We start from the raw sequence: 17,979 nt of genomic DNA on the forward strand, positions 1-17,979 counted from the left end.
TTTCAGAAATTAGAACTTCAGTTCAGAACTCCATTTGACAAAAAAGTTTCAGACCAACACTGCAATTATGGTGGTTACAAAATGAATGACAGAGATGGGTTTACTATCTAAAGAAGACAAATAATTTAACATGATAGGTCGAAAGTTTAGATACAGGGCATTAATATAACACTGAACCAATTAAGAACAAGAAGTATGCACAAAAATACAGCAAAAAATTAAAACTATTGTTCAGGGTCAGAGCACTTGTATTGTATGCCATAGGCCCTGGGTTCTATAAGTCAAAAAAGTCAAAAAAGAATCAAAACAGGCTGAATAATTGTAGTGCAATCCTCTATTGTTCATTGATTTGCTAGGCCCAGTAACGTCTCCATTGTAAGGCTTGCTGTTACTGGCATATTGAATACATCACGGGTAGCTTGCCAGGCTTTGCCGTGCGGGCGAGATACTCTCGGTAAAGCCTGGCAAGCTACCTGTGACGTATTTGATACTGTGTTTGGCCTCGTAAATAACAGATATAATTTAGTCATACTTCTAGTCACATGTTAGATCAATGATGTGACTATCTAACAAACGATTAAGATTTCCAAGGTCAGAAATTTTTGTAAGCCAACCCCCCAGCACTAACTTACAACTCATTATCTAAGGTAGCACAGGAACTACAAATCAGGCAAATAAAATAAGAATTATTAAGATGAAAGAATTCTTATTGTTGGTTTTCTGACCACAACTAGTGGTGCTCAGGGGACCAAATTTGTTGCTAAAGAGCAAACCCAGATCAGTAATAAAGCAAGCACTGCATTATCTTTCTAGCTAAATTTAAATTTATGTGTGGGGGGGAGGGGGAGAGAAAAGAGAGTAGAGGGAGGGTCACACCTGACAGTGCTCAGGGGGTCCTATGTGGTTCTTGGGACTGAGCCCAGGGATCAGTATTGGTTGGGGTACCAAACGGGATGTCCAGGATAGAACACAGGTGAGCTCCCTGCAAGGCAAGTACCCTACCTGGTATACTATCAGCTACTATCAGCTCCTATCCTTGAGGCTCAGGTATGGCCCCAAAACAAATACATAATATCCTTTTTAAAAGAATGTTTACTTTTTTTTTCTTTGGGTCACTCCCTGCATTGCACTGGAGATACTCCTGGCTCATGCACTCAGGAATTACTCCTGGTGGTGCTCAGGGGACCATATGGGATGCTGGGAACCAAACCCAGGTCCGCCGTGTACAAGGCAGATGCCCTACCCCTGTGCTACTGCTCCAGTCACAGAATGTTTACTTTTAAAAAAAAGTTTCTGGGTCATACTTAATGATGCTCAGAGTTGACACCCGTTGGAAATCAGGGAACCATATTTGGGGCCGGGGATCAGACAGGAATCAACCCAGGTCGACTGTATGAAACGCAAATGCCTTACCTGCTGTTGTATTCTCCAGCCCCAATGTTTACTTTTGGGGGACCTGAGTGATAGTGTAACAGGTGGGAGATTGCCTTGCAGGCAGTCAGCCAGGGTTTGATCCCTGGCATCCCATATGGTCCCTCAAAGCACTGATAGGAATAATTCCTGACTGCAGAGCTGGAGTAACCCCAGAGCATCACTGGGTGTGGACCCAAACCAAACCAAACCAAACCAAAAAGAATGTCTATTTTCTGGGGTCACACCCAGCAGTGACCAGGGCTTACTCCTGGCTCTGCCATCAAGAATCACTTCTAGGGCTCAGGGTACTGCACAGGGGTGCCAGAATCAAATGCAGATTCGCCACAGACAAAACAAGCATCCTACCTGCTATACAATCACTCCAGTCTCAAGAATATTAATTTTTATAGTCAAATATGAAAATAGCTGTTCTGAAGTTGGGGAGATGGTAATGCAGTCCCCCAGCACTGATGGGAGGGGGCCAAAATAAAATAAACCAACAAAATTTAAAGAAAAATTTTTTTTGAATCATGAAATTTGAGAAAAAAAATGAATTAGTCTCATTTTAGCCCTAGCATTTAATTCATTAACACATTTGTCTCCAAGTACTAAGAACATTCTAATTAACAAGGCAAGTGGCACAAAGTAGTGAAAGGATTTAAATAGCTCTACTTGCAGACTCAGTACTCTTTAATTAAACTGAGAAAGACCTTAAAAAACAATACTTGTTTGAAAGCTCAATGCTTATCAGTATCTAAAACTGCACGAATTCCTTATTACAGATCCTAGAGCCAGACAAGTGCTCAAAATGTTAGGCCATGAACAAGATGTCATGGTTACAAGGTATTATACAGGCTGTCTTCTCAAGTGGGTCCAATTTAAAATTATGTTTGGGAGCCAGAGTGAGAACCGAGTGGGCTGAACACAAACATACACGACATGTAGGAAGCCAGGTTTGCTCCCCAACAGCACTAGTCTCCACAGCCAGGAGCAGCCCTGAGAGCACTGCCAGGTATAGCCCGAAATACAAACAAAAAACCTGTTTGAACCTTACTTTTTGGCAGTGTTAGGGACTGAACCAAAGTCCTCCCTATATAAATCACATCTCTGCCTCCGATACTTGGGGACAGTGGATTTTTTGGGGAAGAAACAAGTGCTGAGGAACTGCTCCCAGTTTGGTGCTTGTGGATCACTGGCTGTGTTTGAAGGACCAGGAGGTAACATAAATTGTATTCAAGGTCTCACATGCACTCTACTAATGAGTCATACCTCTAATTCCTATTTTCCTTTTCCTTCCCCTCCTTTCCTCTATTTTCATTCTTTCTTTTCTGTATTTCTTCCTTTCCTCTCCTGGTTTCTAGAAACGCCCAACAGTACTCAAGGCTTACTACTTTGGTAATGCTTGGGTGTGGTGTGGTGCCAGAAATTGAACACCAAGGTGAGTCACATATAAGGCAAGCAACTTACCTCCAGTACTCTCTCTCCAGACCTCAATATATTTATTTTTAAAATAAGAATCACATGTGGTATGGGGCCATGTAGTAGCAAAGATTCAGTCTAAGGCTTGCAAGACAGGTACTTAATCCCCTAGCCATATTCCAGAGGTAGCACAGAGTGAGTACATAATCTGCATGCAAGGTAGGTTCAATCTCTGATACTTCCTGATACCATGTAACACGAGAAGTTACTGATCCTAAAAACTTGACAGAAGTAGAGCCTAAACTTGAAAACTATCTGAACTTTTAAGTCTGTATGTAACTGACTTTACAATTTCCTCTCTAGTCAATAATGTATTCACATTTTCTATTTCTAAGAAAATCAAGTCAATTACATTTTCAAATGGAACATTTTTGTAATTTAGAAGTGATCTGAATTCATTTTACCTTCTGTTCTCATTATTTAATTGCTAGCTTGCGTTTTTCTAATCAGCGGTTGATCTTAATGGTCTTTTCAAAAACTAGCTGTTTTAAAACTAGGTTACAGTTTGTTTTATTTCTCCCATTTGCTTTGAGTTGTTTTTCTTAGTCGGAAATTCTGAGATAGTACAGGGTTTAAGTACTTAGACCCTGCTGATCCCTGCTTGGTACCACATTAAGGTCCTCTGAGCACCACCAGGTGTCACTTATGAACAGAGTCAGAAGTAGGCACCCAGCACTCCTGGATATGGCTCATCCCAGTCCCGCCACGGAAGGCTACAAAATATGTAATGCAATAAAACACTATAAAATAGCAGTGGTGAACAGCAGCAGCATTTCATGCCTCTCTCATTAATAATTTGCATTAAATATTGTTAGTCACCTCATAAAATTTAAAATCTCGAATACACTGGATAATAAAAGATAAAGACAGTAAGGCAAAGCAAAGTCTTTAGCAATCTCATAAAAATTTTCCTTTTCTAATACATAGACTCCAGGTCAAAAAATTCAGAATTACCTGAAAGTACCCACCCATTTTTACCTACTGAATTTAAGACAAGCTTAGAATGAAACATCCAATAAACTACTTTTGGGAGATTTGTTTCTGGGTCACATCCAGCGGTCATCAGTTACTCCTGGCAGGACTCAAGGACCATATGGGTGCCAGGGATCAAAGTTGGTCAGCCACATGAAAGGCAAACTGCCTTACCCACCATTGCTATCTCTCTGGTCCCTGAACTGTATTTTTGTTCTGCTTTAAATTTACACACAGTAAAGTCACAAAGGTAAATATCGCTATGTCAAAGTACAGAAGCAAATTTAAAAATCAAAACTGTCAAATATATTTGACATATATATGTAACAATAGTTTTAATTTTAGAATAGGCATGCCAGAAGTGGACTTTAATACATATTGATTTTTCCTTTATTAAGAGAATTTTTTGAAAAAACAAACTTACAGTTCATCTCGTTGTCTCTGGGACAGCACCATTTTGGCTGCTTATCTGATAAAGTGGTATGTCCCTTCCTGGGAAATCAAAAATGCGTTGTGATTCCGGGATTTCTAATTAAATGTGCCACTGAGTGGCTTCCACACAGGAAGAAATGATTCTTTCACAAGTGAATCCAATTGGTAACCAGGAGATATTCAACAGGTAAGGTTCATTCCACCTAAGGAGTAACAGAGAAAAAAAAAAAGGTTATTTCCTTTCACTTGGAATTTAAAGAACTTCTATTTTTGCAGTATATACTTTCAAATATGAGGTTTATTGAGATCTAATAAGCATGAGATGTTTTCAACATACTATAAAAACCAATGCCAAGTTATGTTAATATTCTTAAATTATCGTTAATAGTCTACAATCACTAAAATAGCATGATCTTTAATTTTTATTTTTGTGTATGTTTTATAGGATAATGGAGGATAAGAACAGTAACAGGGATAAGACACAGGTAACAGGAATAAGACTTAGGATTCACCTGAGATCTGCTGTCCCATGGCACTACCTGGGTTTGAGGGGATGAAGAGTATAAAGCCTTCCACCCCCACCCCCAAATGAGTGAAAATTACTGCTCATAATGTAATGTGTTCATTGTTGAACAGAAAGGAACTTAGGCTTTTTTTTTTCTTTTCTTTTTGGGTTACACCCGGTGATGCTCAGGGCTTACTCCTGGCTTTGCACTCAGGAATTACTCCTGGCGGTGCTCGGGGGACCATATGGGATGCTGGGAATCGAACGTGGGTCAGCCACGTGCAAGGCAAATGCCCTCCCTGCTGTGCTATCGCTCCAGCCCTGCAAATGAGTGAAAATTAGGCAACAATAATCTTTTAAAAAACTATTATTTGTATTGTAAAATGTGCTACTGACTAGCTTCATACCCCCTTAATCAATGTATTTTATGAGAAAACCTTTAATATTATTTCAGTATTTTAACTGGTGTCCTTGGTTAGGGCACATGTCTGTGCATGCTCAGCACATGGCCACCCAGTACCATCAAAGGACCAAACTAGCAACACATCTTCAGGTGAAACAATGGCCTGGGCTGGTCAAAGTATTGTCAGGAATGGTACCCCAACATGAAATAAAGTAGAAATCTGAAAGGAATGTTTTGTATCCTATGTGCACGCATATCAATCCAATTCTTTAATCTAGTTTGTGTATACTGGTATTTCAAAGCTCCTTCTTTACGTTTACAAACACCAAAAAATCCATTTTTACAAAGATTATAAATAGCTCATAAATGTAGGTAAGAGAAAAATCAATTGTTGGTGGTGTGGTGGTGGTAGTAGATTGACTGCTCAGGGATTATTCCTACCTAATAGGGCTGAAGGGACCAAATAAGGTACTGGGGATCAAATCAGGGCAGCCATGGTGTGCAAGACAAGTATAATGCCTGCTGTATTATCTGGTCCCAAGAATTTTTTTTTAAATTTACCCACTGTGAAATTAAAATTATTTATAATTGGGTTTCAGGCATACAATGTTTCAACACCAATCCCTTCCGTGTCCACTTCCCTCCACCAATGTCCCTCTCCCCATTTGCTTCCCACCCTACTTTTACAAGAGGCGCTTTAAAAATTAAAAAAAAAAATTTTTTGCAACATGACTTAAAATACTATTGTAGATGGGGTTTCATACATAACACTCTGCTACCTTTCTGCACCAACTTCCTCCTGGATGACCACTTCTATCCACCACAGATGTGCTCCTTCCCTGTCCTCTCTTCCAGCCCCTCAAGTAGCATGTTTCCTACCTAATACCAGTGCAAGAAACATTTCTTAAGAATTACTGTCCAGAATTACTGTTCATCCATTGACCCAGTTTTATAGACTCATGATTAAACCTCAAGAGAGATGCAAGCCAAGCCACAAAAATTCACAGGTACACGGATCTCCCAGATGTAAACTGTGGGATGCCCTTGGGAGGGGGGGGCGGTAGAGTGCCCAGGCTGCTGATGCCTCTGCAGCTGCACCCACATTTCACAGCTCCTGCCATGCCAACAGCCCAACTCCACTGCTTCACAACTAATCTCTGCAGAGAAGCCATGCAGACGAAAATTCCAGGTATAGAAGTCTTTAGGCTGAGAACTTGGTTCTTCTCAAGTGGGTGCAAGCAGCCTCCCCCTCCCAAGCTACCAAATCCAAACTTATGGAAGCCCCAGCAACCACAACCATCTACAGTTGCTGCTATGTAAACTCATGGCTTAGTTACATATCCTGGAATTTCTGGAGTTGACACCATCAAACTCTACAACAGCCCAGTAGGAGCACACCAAATTAAATGCAAAAGTAACCTAGAAGCCAACTATGCTCAATAAACTAACACAGAAGGCTCCACAAGCAAGGAATAGTTTAGTAAACCCTCAGACCCCATGGTGAGATAAAACAATTTTCACAAATTTTCTTTTACTGAAATTTTTTTTGATAATTCCATTAGCCATTTGGTTCTGACAAGCAATACAAAAATCAATTATTTTGTGCCTCAGCAGGCTTGAGTAGTAGTTGGGATAATGGAGAGGGAAGGTCACCACTGGTGGTGGGATTGAGTGTTGAAATACTGAAATGCCTATAACTGAACAACTTATTATGAACAACTTTATAAACCAAGATAAAGGGAAAAAATTTAAATTATTGTTCAAATCTATTTTATAGGGCTGGGTACATATGTAGCCCAAAAGGCTAGAGCACATGCCTAGCATGCATAAAGTGTTGATTTGGTTTGATCTTTGGCACTGCTGGGGAAACCCAAGCCTCCCACCAAAAAAACTTCCAAAACCCTACCTAAAAAAAAAAAAAATTAGTTTTGCTTATCACATTCAAAATAACAGAACTTCTGGTGTATTTTGGGAAATATATGGATAACCTTATTCAAAATGAGGACTAGGGAATGAGGATGTGGTTCAAAGGTCTATGTTTCATCCCCAGCACCATAAGCACACCCCTACCCTACTGCTAACTGTGGCCCCCACAGCCACAACAAAATCACTGTAGCACTATCTTCCGGTTGTTCACTGACTTGCTCCAGGGGGCCCAGTAATTGTCTTCATTGTGATACTTGTTACTGTGTTTAACATACTGAATACATCACAGGTAGCTTAGCAGGCTTTGCCATGTGGGTGAGATACTCTAGGCAACAAAATCACATTTAAAAAAAGAAAAAAAGAAGGGTGGGATGGGGGGATGGGGGTGGGAGGGATACTGGGATCCGTGGTGGTGGAGAATGGGCACTGGTGGAGCAATGGGTACTCGATCATTGTATAACTGAAACCCAAGCACAAAAATCTGTAAGTCTACAACTGTACCTCATGGTGTTTCACTAATAAAAATTTGAAAAAGAAAGAAAGAAACAACACATTAAACACAAAGGAAACAGACTAATTTTTAATAGTGTAATAGCGTTTTCATGACAGGCTAGGTAATACTGTAGGCACTAGGAGATACAGTGGTGAATGAGTCAGTTAAAGAGGAAGAAGAAACCAAATCCAGGTTTTAAATATGACTAGTGAGTACTCAGAGACACAGAACTGGTTGCATGCAGCTGATCCCAATTCAATCCCAGAACCACTTGGTCCCCAAGAACCGCAGGTCTGCCTCCATAGCAGAGAGAACCCCAAGCACCAACAGGTCTGGCCCAATTTCCTGCCCTCCAAAGTGACGTGTTCCCAATGACAGCTGTTGATTTCAAGGAGATCCTTCTCTGCTGAGTAATTTTACTAAGAATTTTAAGAAGAATTTACCTTATGCTTTTATTTATCTGGTTTCATTTTGGGGCCATAGCTGGCAGTATTCAAAAGCTACTCCAGCTTTTCACTTGGAGGTGGCAGGAAGTTACTCCTGACCACACGTTGAGGAACTGTATGTGGTGCCAAAAATTCCTCCTATTACTTAAATCATGAGCTCCAGGCCAACTGAACTTTCTTCCCAGTTCTACCTTTTTTTTTTGAGGGGGGAGGGGGTGCTTGGGCCACACCCAGCCGTGCTCAGGGTTTACTCTTTGGTGTACTAGGTGATCAAACCCTGACTGGTATGCACCATACCCGCTGGTACTATCACTCTGGCCCTATTGTGTTATTTTTAATGATCCTTCTGACCAGAGCTCAGCTCAAAATGACAACTAAAACAGTCATCATTACCAGTATGTCTAAATCCCAAACTTATTTGGCCTATCATCCCCTTATGAAAATCTACCTTCTCCAAGCAAACAGAAACCCCCTCCCCCAATTAGATCCAAGGCTATGACCCCACCGCCTCACTTCATTTCAGCACCCTGCCAGAGGTGGAAATCACTTTAGACCTTGTAAACACAGGAAAAACATGACTAGGGGAAAAGAGAGAGTACAGCAGGTAGGTGCTTGCTTTGCACACCACTGACCAAGGTTCAATTCCCAGCAACCTATAGCAAAATAGGAGTAAGTCCTTAGCACAGCTGGTTAAGCCCCTCCTCCCCACAACCCCTGCCCCAAACCCTTTCTTCCAAGTCTCAATGGATACTAAGTCAAAACAACTAGGGATTTATACACTCTTGGCAAAAAGTCACAGTACAGTACAGATTTTATGGTGATTTCTCTGAATATCTGCCGCCTTTTATTATCTAAGATGAGGGCAATCCACTGATAGAGAATTCAAGAACTCAAAGTGGAGTAAGTCCATAGCAAAATTTCCTGTTCAAATGGGGGGAAAAGAACAAAGTATTTATAGGATCCAATTCAACCATGGAAGGAAGAGGCTGCTTATAATCAAAACAAACAAAGAGGCTTCCTCTTCTAGCCTGTTCTCCCTTGAACACATATTCCTTTCCTTTTCACATTTTTTTCAATAAAAGCTATCTTGTTTCACTTAGAATACTAGAATGATTAATGATCAAAACTTTATGTGAGAGGGCCAGACATGCAGCTCAGTGATGTAACACCTGACCTGCATGAGAGCAAGGCTCCAGATTCAATCCCTGACATTACAAACAAAACACAAAATATAAGCACACCACAGAATATAAACTCATGTGCTACAGAAATTTCTCATTCAACATATATATACACCATATGGAAAACACCAGGTTTAAAGAGTGGAAAAGACTTGGTCTTTATATTCAAGAAGTTTCATAACCCAGAAACAGGCAACTGTAGCAGTGTGAAAGTGTGACAAGTACATTGCAGAGCAGTGATAATCCTGGCATGAAGCTAAGGATGTAAGCAGGCGCAGATCACAAAATAATCTCATTCCTTACAATTCATTCTGGGGACAAAGGGGAGCTGTTAGAATAAATTTACAATCTAATCTAGTGACAAAGGAGGATTTTTTGTTTGCTTAAAGAAAAATCAGGGACAGATAAGATAGCTCAAAAGGCTCAAGCACATGTCTGCATGGGGGAGGCCTGGGCATGATCTAAGCATGGTCCCCAGAACACCACAGAGTGGAAGGAAGGTGATAAAATACCAGAAAATCCGGAGAAGACCATAAAGGGTGCAAATAATGATAATTATAGATGATGGACTCTACATTCGTGCAGAATAAAGTAGAAGAATTTACCTATCAAATCTTGGAGTTGGTGACTAGATGTGAACAACAGAAGGTTAGAGTAATCAAGGATAATTTTAAGAGATTTCTGGCTGAGAACTACATTTTTAAAAGATAACTTTTGAAAGGGGGAGGAAAGTAAAAACAATCATTCCATTTTTGAAATGTTGAATCCAAAGTATCTGTGAGCTTTCTAGTAAGTAATTCTAACAGAAAACTGCCAAACAAGTCCACTCTGAAGAAAACCTGCTCTGACCACAATAACAAAAAAGACATGGCAATACTGGTAAGATGGCTTACAGAGGGCTGGAGAGATGGCTCAAAAGGCTGAGATGCATGTAGGAGTCCCAGGTACAATTCAGAGCACCACACAGTCCTCCAAGCACCAAGACATAGTGGCTCCCCATAGTTGGCTGTGTGTGCCCACCTCCCCCACAAAAAAAAAAGAAAGAAAACTTTTTGACTTTTGTTTTCATTTTGGCATTTCGGAGTCACACCTCATCCTACTCAGGGTTTACTCCTGACAGGGCAGCGCAGAGGAACCATATATGCAGGAATAAAGTCAGCTAAATGCACAGCAAGTGTATTAGTACTGCACTATATGTCCAGCCCAAAGGGGAAAAAAAAAGCTTTTAAAAAGTCAGTCACAAGGAAAGGGATAGATACAGAAATTTAAAGAAACACTGTAAGGGAGTAATAAATGACCAAAATCCGTAGAACTGGAGAGCTGGTTCAAAGAACTGAGCTCAGAGGGATGAGGAAGCAGGGGAGTTTGGGGTCTTGGTGAAGGGAAATTGAGTGACGCATGAAACTATCACTAACAATGTATGTAAGTCAGTGCCTCAACAAAGATCTTTTTTTTCTCAATTAAAAAAATTTTAATTGAATCACTGTGAGCTACACTTACAAAGCTTTCATGTTTGAGTTTCAATCATACAATGATCGAACAACCGTCCTCCACCAGTGTACATCTTCCACTTCCACCACCAATGTCCCCAGTATCCCTCTGCCCCCCCCCCCCCCCCCCGCAGCCCACCCCACCCCCTGCCTCTATGGCAGACAATTTCCTTCTTACTCTCTCTCTACTTTGGGGCATTGTGGTTTGCAAAACAAATACTGAAAGGCCATCATGCTTGGTCCTTTATCTACTTTATCTACTATCAGCACACATCTCTGATGATTCCTCCAATCATCATTAACTTAATGATCCCTTCTCTGTCCCAGCTGTCTTCTCTCCCTGCTTACAGGCAGGTTTCCAAAGTGGAACAATCTTCCTGGCCCTGTCTCTACTGTCCCTGGGAGTTAGTGTCATATTATGATATTTTATATTCCACAAATGACTGCAGTCATTCTATGTCTGTCATTTCACTTAGTATGATACTCTTCATGACCATCCACTTAAAAGCAAATTTCATATGACTTCATCTTTCCGAATAGCTGCATAGTATTCCATTATGTAGATGTACCAAAGTTTCTTTAACCAGTTGCCTGTTCTCGGGCACTTGGGTTGCTTCCAGATTCTGGCTACAGTGAACAATGCTGCAATGGACATATAGGTGCAGATGTCATTTCTACTGTGCTCAACAAAGATTTTCTTAAAAGATAACTCACAGACATACAGCAAGATGAATAAAGGCCCAGGAGAGACTTGGGAGGAACAATGCAGAAACAGTCTACAAGTGAAGTTGAGAGAAAGCAATTATAGTAGATGTAAAACAGGAAAAGTATGTCACAGAAGCTGGAAGGGCATATCATAAAGGAATAAGCAATGGGTCTGACTGAAATTCAGTATACAGCTCAAATAAAGTAAATGAAAACTTACAGTAAAATGGCAGGAACTTGATTTAACATGGTAAGAAACCATATTTAAATGGGCTTATGAGTGTAAGAACTGAAGCAAAGATGTACTGTAAATAAGAATCTAGCAGAGGCTGTAGATCTAGTTCAACAATTAAAATTTTTTTGCACGTGACGGAGCTGGTTCAATCCCAGCACCTCAAATATCCCTGGAGTGGCCCCTGAGCACCTTCAGGTGTAAATTTATTTATACCACCAACCCTATTCCACTTCCAAAAAATGTCAAAGGTAGGGGGAAAAAATGCAAATGCTGAAAAGCAGATTTTGTTTTTTTCAACTAAGTGAGATGCTTAACTTATTAGCTTAACTGCTAATAAGGGGAGAAGACAGGGAAACAAAGAACAGGGGCCAGAGAGATAGTATGGTGGGTAGGGAGCTTGACTGGTAGGCAATCAACCAGGCAAGATCCCCCGCATCCGTTATGGTCTCCCAAATCCTACTGGAGTGATTCCTGAGTGCAGAGTAAGGAGTAACCCCTGAGCTTTGCTGGGTGTGCCCCTCCACTCCCCAAAAGAAAATGCAATGCCACCAAAGACTGCTAACTGAATTTCTTTGAGAATATGATTAAAAATTTATTTGCTCAAAGAAACACACGATTATCAAAATATTATAAGCATTTCAAGGGGGCTGACAAATCCTTCCAGAAGACATTAGGGGTAGGGGAGAGTTTGCAAAGGGCATACCCAGCAGTATTCCAGGGAATATGTGGTCCTGGAGATTAAGTCTAGGGTTGCTTTATGCAAAGCATGCAAACCAGTCCTTTGAGAAGTCTCCCAGCCCATCCCACCTTTAAAGTATATTTGTCAGTAATTCATAACCTGTCCAAGTGATTTGTATATATTAAAAATTTACTTTTCAAGAAGAGTTTGATTTATTCATTTGTATGTCAGTATCTACATGTTCTTACAGAACACTTTGCCAAAGGACTAAAAACAGGCTTCAGTATGCCTCTTGAATTCTTAACTATTCTATATTCAAACATTACACACATTTATCCGCTACACTAATGCAGCTCTCTTAGACAATGTGTATTAACTTGAGTTAGCACTACAAAACAGAAAAAAGGAAGTAAGAAAAATGGTGGGAGGGGGGTATTAGTGGAGCATTAAAAATTAATTTATGAAACAGGATAGTTAAGTAAATTGCTAAATTCTCACTTTGTTTCAAAGTGTTAACACAGGTTTTACACTTGTCAAAATCACCTTTCTATTATTTCATTAAAAATCTATTTTGGCACAGACTCAACAACAGTGAAAACATGAGCTCTAAATTGGGACCACAAAACTTTGTAATGTGCCTGTCAAGGTGGCCGGCGGCAGTGGCAGGGGAAAGGTCCTGGAGTATGTGAACACTAGTAGAGGTTGGGTGGAGTGATTGATGTTGAAAGATTATATGCCCCAAACTCAGCTATCAATAACTTTGTAAATCACGGTACTTGAATTAAAATTAAAATAACAAAAATAACACAAAAAATTTTATCAGAAGCTAAAGAAATAATACAGAAGGCACTATACCTTGCATGCAGTCAACACTGGTTTGATCTCTGGCACCCCCATATGGTCCCCTGAACCCTGTGCCAGGAGTGATCCCTAAGTGCAGAGCCAGGAGTAAGCCCTGAGCAATGACTGATGGAATCCAAAAACAAACAAAAAAGCTATTCTGTACATTAGTTTTTACCAACTAGCTTATCTAGTGGCTAAAAATAATACAGAAAATAAAGGATGTGTGTGAGGGAAGCCACCTAATTAACAGTGGAAGACAGTAGAACAAAAAAAAAAAAAAAACAGATTTGGGGGTGTAGGGGCACACCTAGTGGGTGCTCAGAGAACCATATGTAGTGCCAGGAATTGAGTCCAGGTTGCCCACTGTGTAAGGAAGATGCCCTACCTCCTACTGCACTACCACTTGGCTACAAATTTATCAGATTTTATAGGTTCAAAAGCTCCACTAAAGATTTTACACAGTAATCAGATAACTAATAGTTCCTTTTCTCATTAAATTTTCACTCAACAGTGCTTTAAAGAAGGTCAGCTGATTTCCTATCCTGCTAGAGTAGCATGAGCTGTTATAGCTCATAATTCTAATCCAAAATAATCTAGGAGGCCCTTGGGCTGGAGCGATAGCACAGCGGTAGGGCATTTGCCTTGCACGCAGCCAACATTGTTGACCCGAGTTCGATTCCTCTGCCCCTCTCAAAGAGCCCGGCAAGCTACCGAGAGTATCTCGCACGCACGGCAGAGCCTGGCAAGCTACCCGTGACGTATTCGATATGCCAGACACAGTAACAACAAAGTCTCCAATGGAGACGTTACTGGGCCCGCTCGAGCAAATCGATGATCAATGCGAGGGCCTTTACTTTACTTACTTACTTAAAATAATCTAATCTAAAAATAATCTAAATTATTTTCCAGATATAGTAGTGAGGCTGGAAGTACTGTCAATCAATAGTGAGTACTTTTCAAGACTAGTTAATTTCCCAGAATTAAATACTGTTTCTCAATATAACGATATGCATCATGATACCATGAAAATATAATTGTTTTTGTTTTGGGGCCACACTTAAGTGATGTTCAGGGCTTACTCCTGGCTCTGCACTCAGAAATCACTCCTGAGCAGTGCTTAGGTCATTCTGGGGATCAAACCCTGGTCAACTACATATAAGGAAAGTTCCCTGCCCACTGTAAGGGCACCAAAAATATAAAAATTTTTACTAGAATTTTTTCAAAATTACTACTCAAATAGAAGATACTTAATTTGTGACCTCTGATATTTTCAACTATTTTGGTCATTTTACCCAATTCTCTTTACGTGAGTCTTAATTTTTTTTTTAAAATTTTTATTAGTGAGACACCATGAGGTATAGTTGTAGACTTACAAATTTTGTGCTTGGGTTTCAATTATACAATGATCACATCATATTTCATTTTCATTTTCAAAAGGCGCTAATACCTCAAATTAGTACCTTTGGAACGGGTATGCCCTCTCTGCCCACTCCAGATGAAACCTCGGTTTTCCAGAAGAAAAACTCAGGTAGGTGGGTTCAAGGACTAAGACTTCTGGCCACGTGGCAGCAGCAGAGATAGACAGTTCCTTCCTGCCTGTCTCCCCGCTTGCTTTGAGTCCAGGCCAATCTCAACACATCAACAGCCTTGATCCAAATGAATCTCAAAATGGATTAGCACCCTACAGAAGTCTCCGGACCCCAGCCATTTACAATTTTAGAATTCCAGAAGTGCGCAGCCGCAAAAGGGGCCAGGTGACCTCTCATGATATTCATAATAAAAAATCTGAAATAACAATAGTGGGAAGGTGTAATGATGGTGGGATAGGTGTTGAAATATTGAATGTAACCAATTAATGTGAACCTTATGAAAATAAAATTTAAAAAATTTTAAAGTGCTAGTATTTTTAAAAAACAGTTGTAAAAAGGAACAAAAAACGGTGTTTATTTTGGAGTTAGATATACAGCTCTACTAGTAGTACATAAGCTGCACGAGACTGAGTTTAGTAATAAATACATAAACTACATTTTAATAAACTAAGATTTTGAGTTACAAAACTAAAATTACTGGGCTGGAGTGATAGCACAGCGGGTAGGGCGTTTGCTGTGCACGCAGCCAACATGGCCGACACAGGTTCGATTCCCAGCATCCCATATGGTCCCCCGAGCACCGCCAGGAGTAATTCCTGAGTGCATGAGCCAGAAGTAACCCCTGAGTATCGCTGGGTGTGACCCAAAAAAGCAATAATAATTGCTTTTTTAATAATAATAATAATAATAATAATGATAATAATCATAATACTGGCACTGAATATGATGAGGTAGCAAAAAAGTCATAGAATTAGAAATTTTATGTTCCCCATCTGCGCATATCCATTTCAAGGTGATTGTTAGTTTCAAGAATGTTCTAAATGCAAACTAAGCTAGATATTCTTGTGAGATATGTGTGCTGAGTATCACTCCTAAAGGTAGTGAGGGGACCATATATGGTGCACGAGATCAAATGTGGGTTGACCACATTCAAGGCAAGCACCTTTAACCCATGTACTATCTCTCTGGTCCTAGATATAGCCAAGTTTTAAGTAGACCAAGAAAAAAAAAAATTGGCTTTGCCCTTTACCATTGACTGGAAGGCTGGAATCCATATTGTGAGATGGTCTGTTGTATCTCTAGAGAGTTAAAAAAAAAAATTGGCAATGCCAGGGATCAAACCTTACACATATAGCGCAAGTGTTCTGCTGATCCAGTGACAGTTTATTTTATGTGAACTTGGTTGGCTAGGGCATAGAACCCAGATACCTGATCAAACAAACATGAGCTTAGCTGTTGGTATGAAAAGTATTTTTCGGATGATGGTGTACTTAAATTAGTGGCTCTGAATAAAGCATTACTGGAGTGGTAGCACAGTGAGTAGGGCATTTGCCTTACATGCTGCCGACCAGGCTGACTGGGTTTGTTTCCTTCGCCCCTCTCAGAGAGCCTGGCAAGCTACCGAGAGTATCTCGCCCGCACGGCAAAGCCTGGTAAGCTCCCCGTGAACGTATTTCATATGCCAAACACAATAAGAACAAGTCTCACAATGGAGACGTTACTGGGCCCACTTGAGCAAATCGATGAACGGGAGGACAATGACAGTGCTACAGTGCTCTCCCTCATTACACAGGTTGGCTGGCTCCATCCAGTCTACTCCCTCAATTTCAGCTTTTTTTTGTGTGTGTGGGGGAACTAGGCCACACCTGGTGGTGCTTGGGGGAACCATATGGGTGTTAACGGTGAGAACCCTCATTGGCCACGTGCCAGGCAAGTACACTACCACTGTATTATTCCTCCATCACTGAACAGTCCAGCCCAATAGACCAAACACTGCCAGGAGTGGCCCAGAGACGCCCCAAACATTGCTTGGGAGCCTCCATCCAAATAATTTTTTTCTTTTTTGATTTTTGGGTCACACCCAGCGACGCTCAGGGGTTACTCCTGGCTCTGCACTCTGGAATTACTCCTGGCAATGCTCGGGGGACCATATGGGATGCTGAGAATCGAACCCGGGTTGGCCACGTGCAAGGCAAACACCCTACCTGCTGTGCTATCACTCCAGCCCCCCAAATAAATTTTAAAAACTGCTTTTTTTGAGATTCATCCCCCTTAGCCATATGGTAGAATTTCCCATTTCTGTTCAAATTTAGGGCCAGAGAGATGACTCTAAAGACTCAAAGGGCTGGAGTATGCACCAGTATGGAGTATGCTGGGACTAATCCCCAGCTCTGTGGTACACGCACACACTCTCCTAGCACAATGCCAGGGGTGCCCCTATTCCCCTAAAAGACCATCACCACCCCTGTAAAGACTTGCCCAACCAGCTTGCTTTCCTTGGGAGAGGGAGGTACCCTCTTTGGTCTCTGCATCATGTACACTTAACCCACTTACTGGAAACCATTACTCAATAGGTCACTTTCTAAAAAGTTTAGTTCTCACAATTAGCACAGAAATCAGTATCATTTAACAGGTGGAACAGGACAAATAACTAAGGTTAGGCCAAGCAACCAAGTCCAATAGCTATGGACTGGCAGAGTCAGTGAAGATTCAGGTCAGGTTTACCCTACCCCACCCCTCAACCCTGCACCCCAACCAGGCTTATTTCTGACTCCCATACCAATGACTGAAGACATCAAGTACACATGATTAATTTTTAATCTGTTTATGTTAGGCTTCCACAAGAAGGGTTTTTTTTTTGAAGGGGAGGAGTTTCTACTCACAAGATAAACTTGAAAAATCATTTCTTTTACTTTCTGCTGTCTCTCATATTCTTCATAACTCCTATATACATATTATTCTTAGTACCAGACTAACGTCATAGTGGTATGAAATTCAACAAATGCATAATAGAACTCACCTTTGAAAGCAATGCCTTGCAAATTAAATAACTGCCATTTCCATGGTAATAGGCCATTATAAAATAATTTATAATAGTACTTCACAGTTAACAAAAAAGTCAAGTGAAAACTTTAAAAAATATGTTGCAAAAAAAAACAATATTCAAAGCTTTATTTTGGGATTTGGGCCACACCCAGCAGTGCTCAGGCTTTTTTCTGGCCAGCCTGGGGGACCATTTAGGTGCCAAGGATGAAACCTGGGTTGGCTGGGCACAAGGCAAGTGACCTACTCACTCTACTATCTCTCTAGCCCTCATAAAGATAATCTTTATATTATTCTAATACGTAATTGTACTGCGGCAGTCCTCAGCTACTTGCACAAAAATGTCAAGCTCACAGCTTTATTTC

General features: G+C 40.6%; 1 protein-coding gene across 1 annotated transcript in view; it reads right to left on the reverse strand.

The window, feature by feature from the left end:
• PAFAH1B1 (platelet activating factor acetylhydrolase 1b regulatory subunit 1) overlaps positions 1–17,979 on the reverse strand; it is a 61,343-nt gene that overhangs the window by 24,923 nt on the left and 18,441 nt on the right. Inside the window, exon 2 of the mRNA XM_056127870.1 lies at positions 4,289–4,499. Coding sequence (XP_055983845.1) covers positions 4,289–4,320 — 32 coding nt within the window. The 5' untranslated portion in view covers positions 4,321–4,499. The remainder of the gene's footprint in view (positions 1–4,288; positions 4,500–17,979) is intronic.

This window comes from Sorex fumeus, unplaced genomic scaffold (genome assembly GCF_029834395.1).
Source record: "Sorex fumeus unplaced genomic scaffold, SorFum_2.1 ptg000063l, whole genome shotgun sequence".
NCBI classification, from domain to species: domain Eukaryota; kingdom Metazoa; phylum Chordata; class Mammalia; order Eulipotyphla; family Soricidae; genus Sorex; species Sorex fumeus.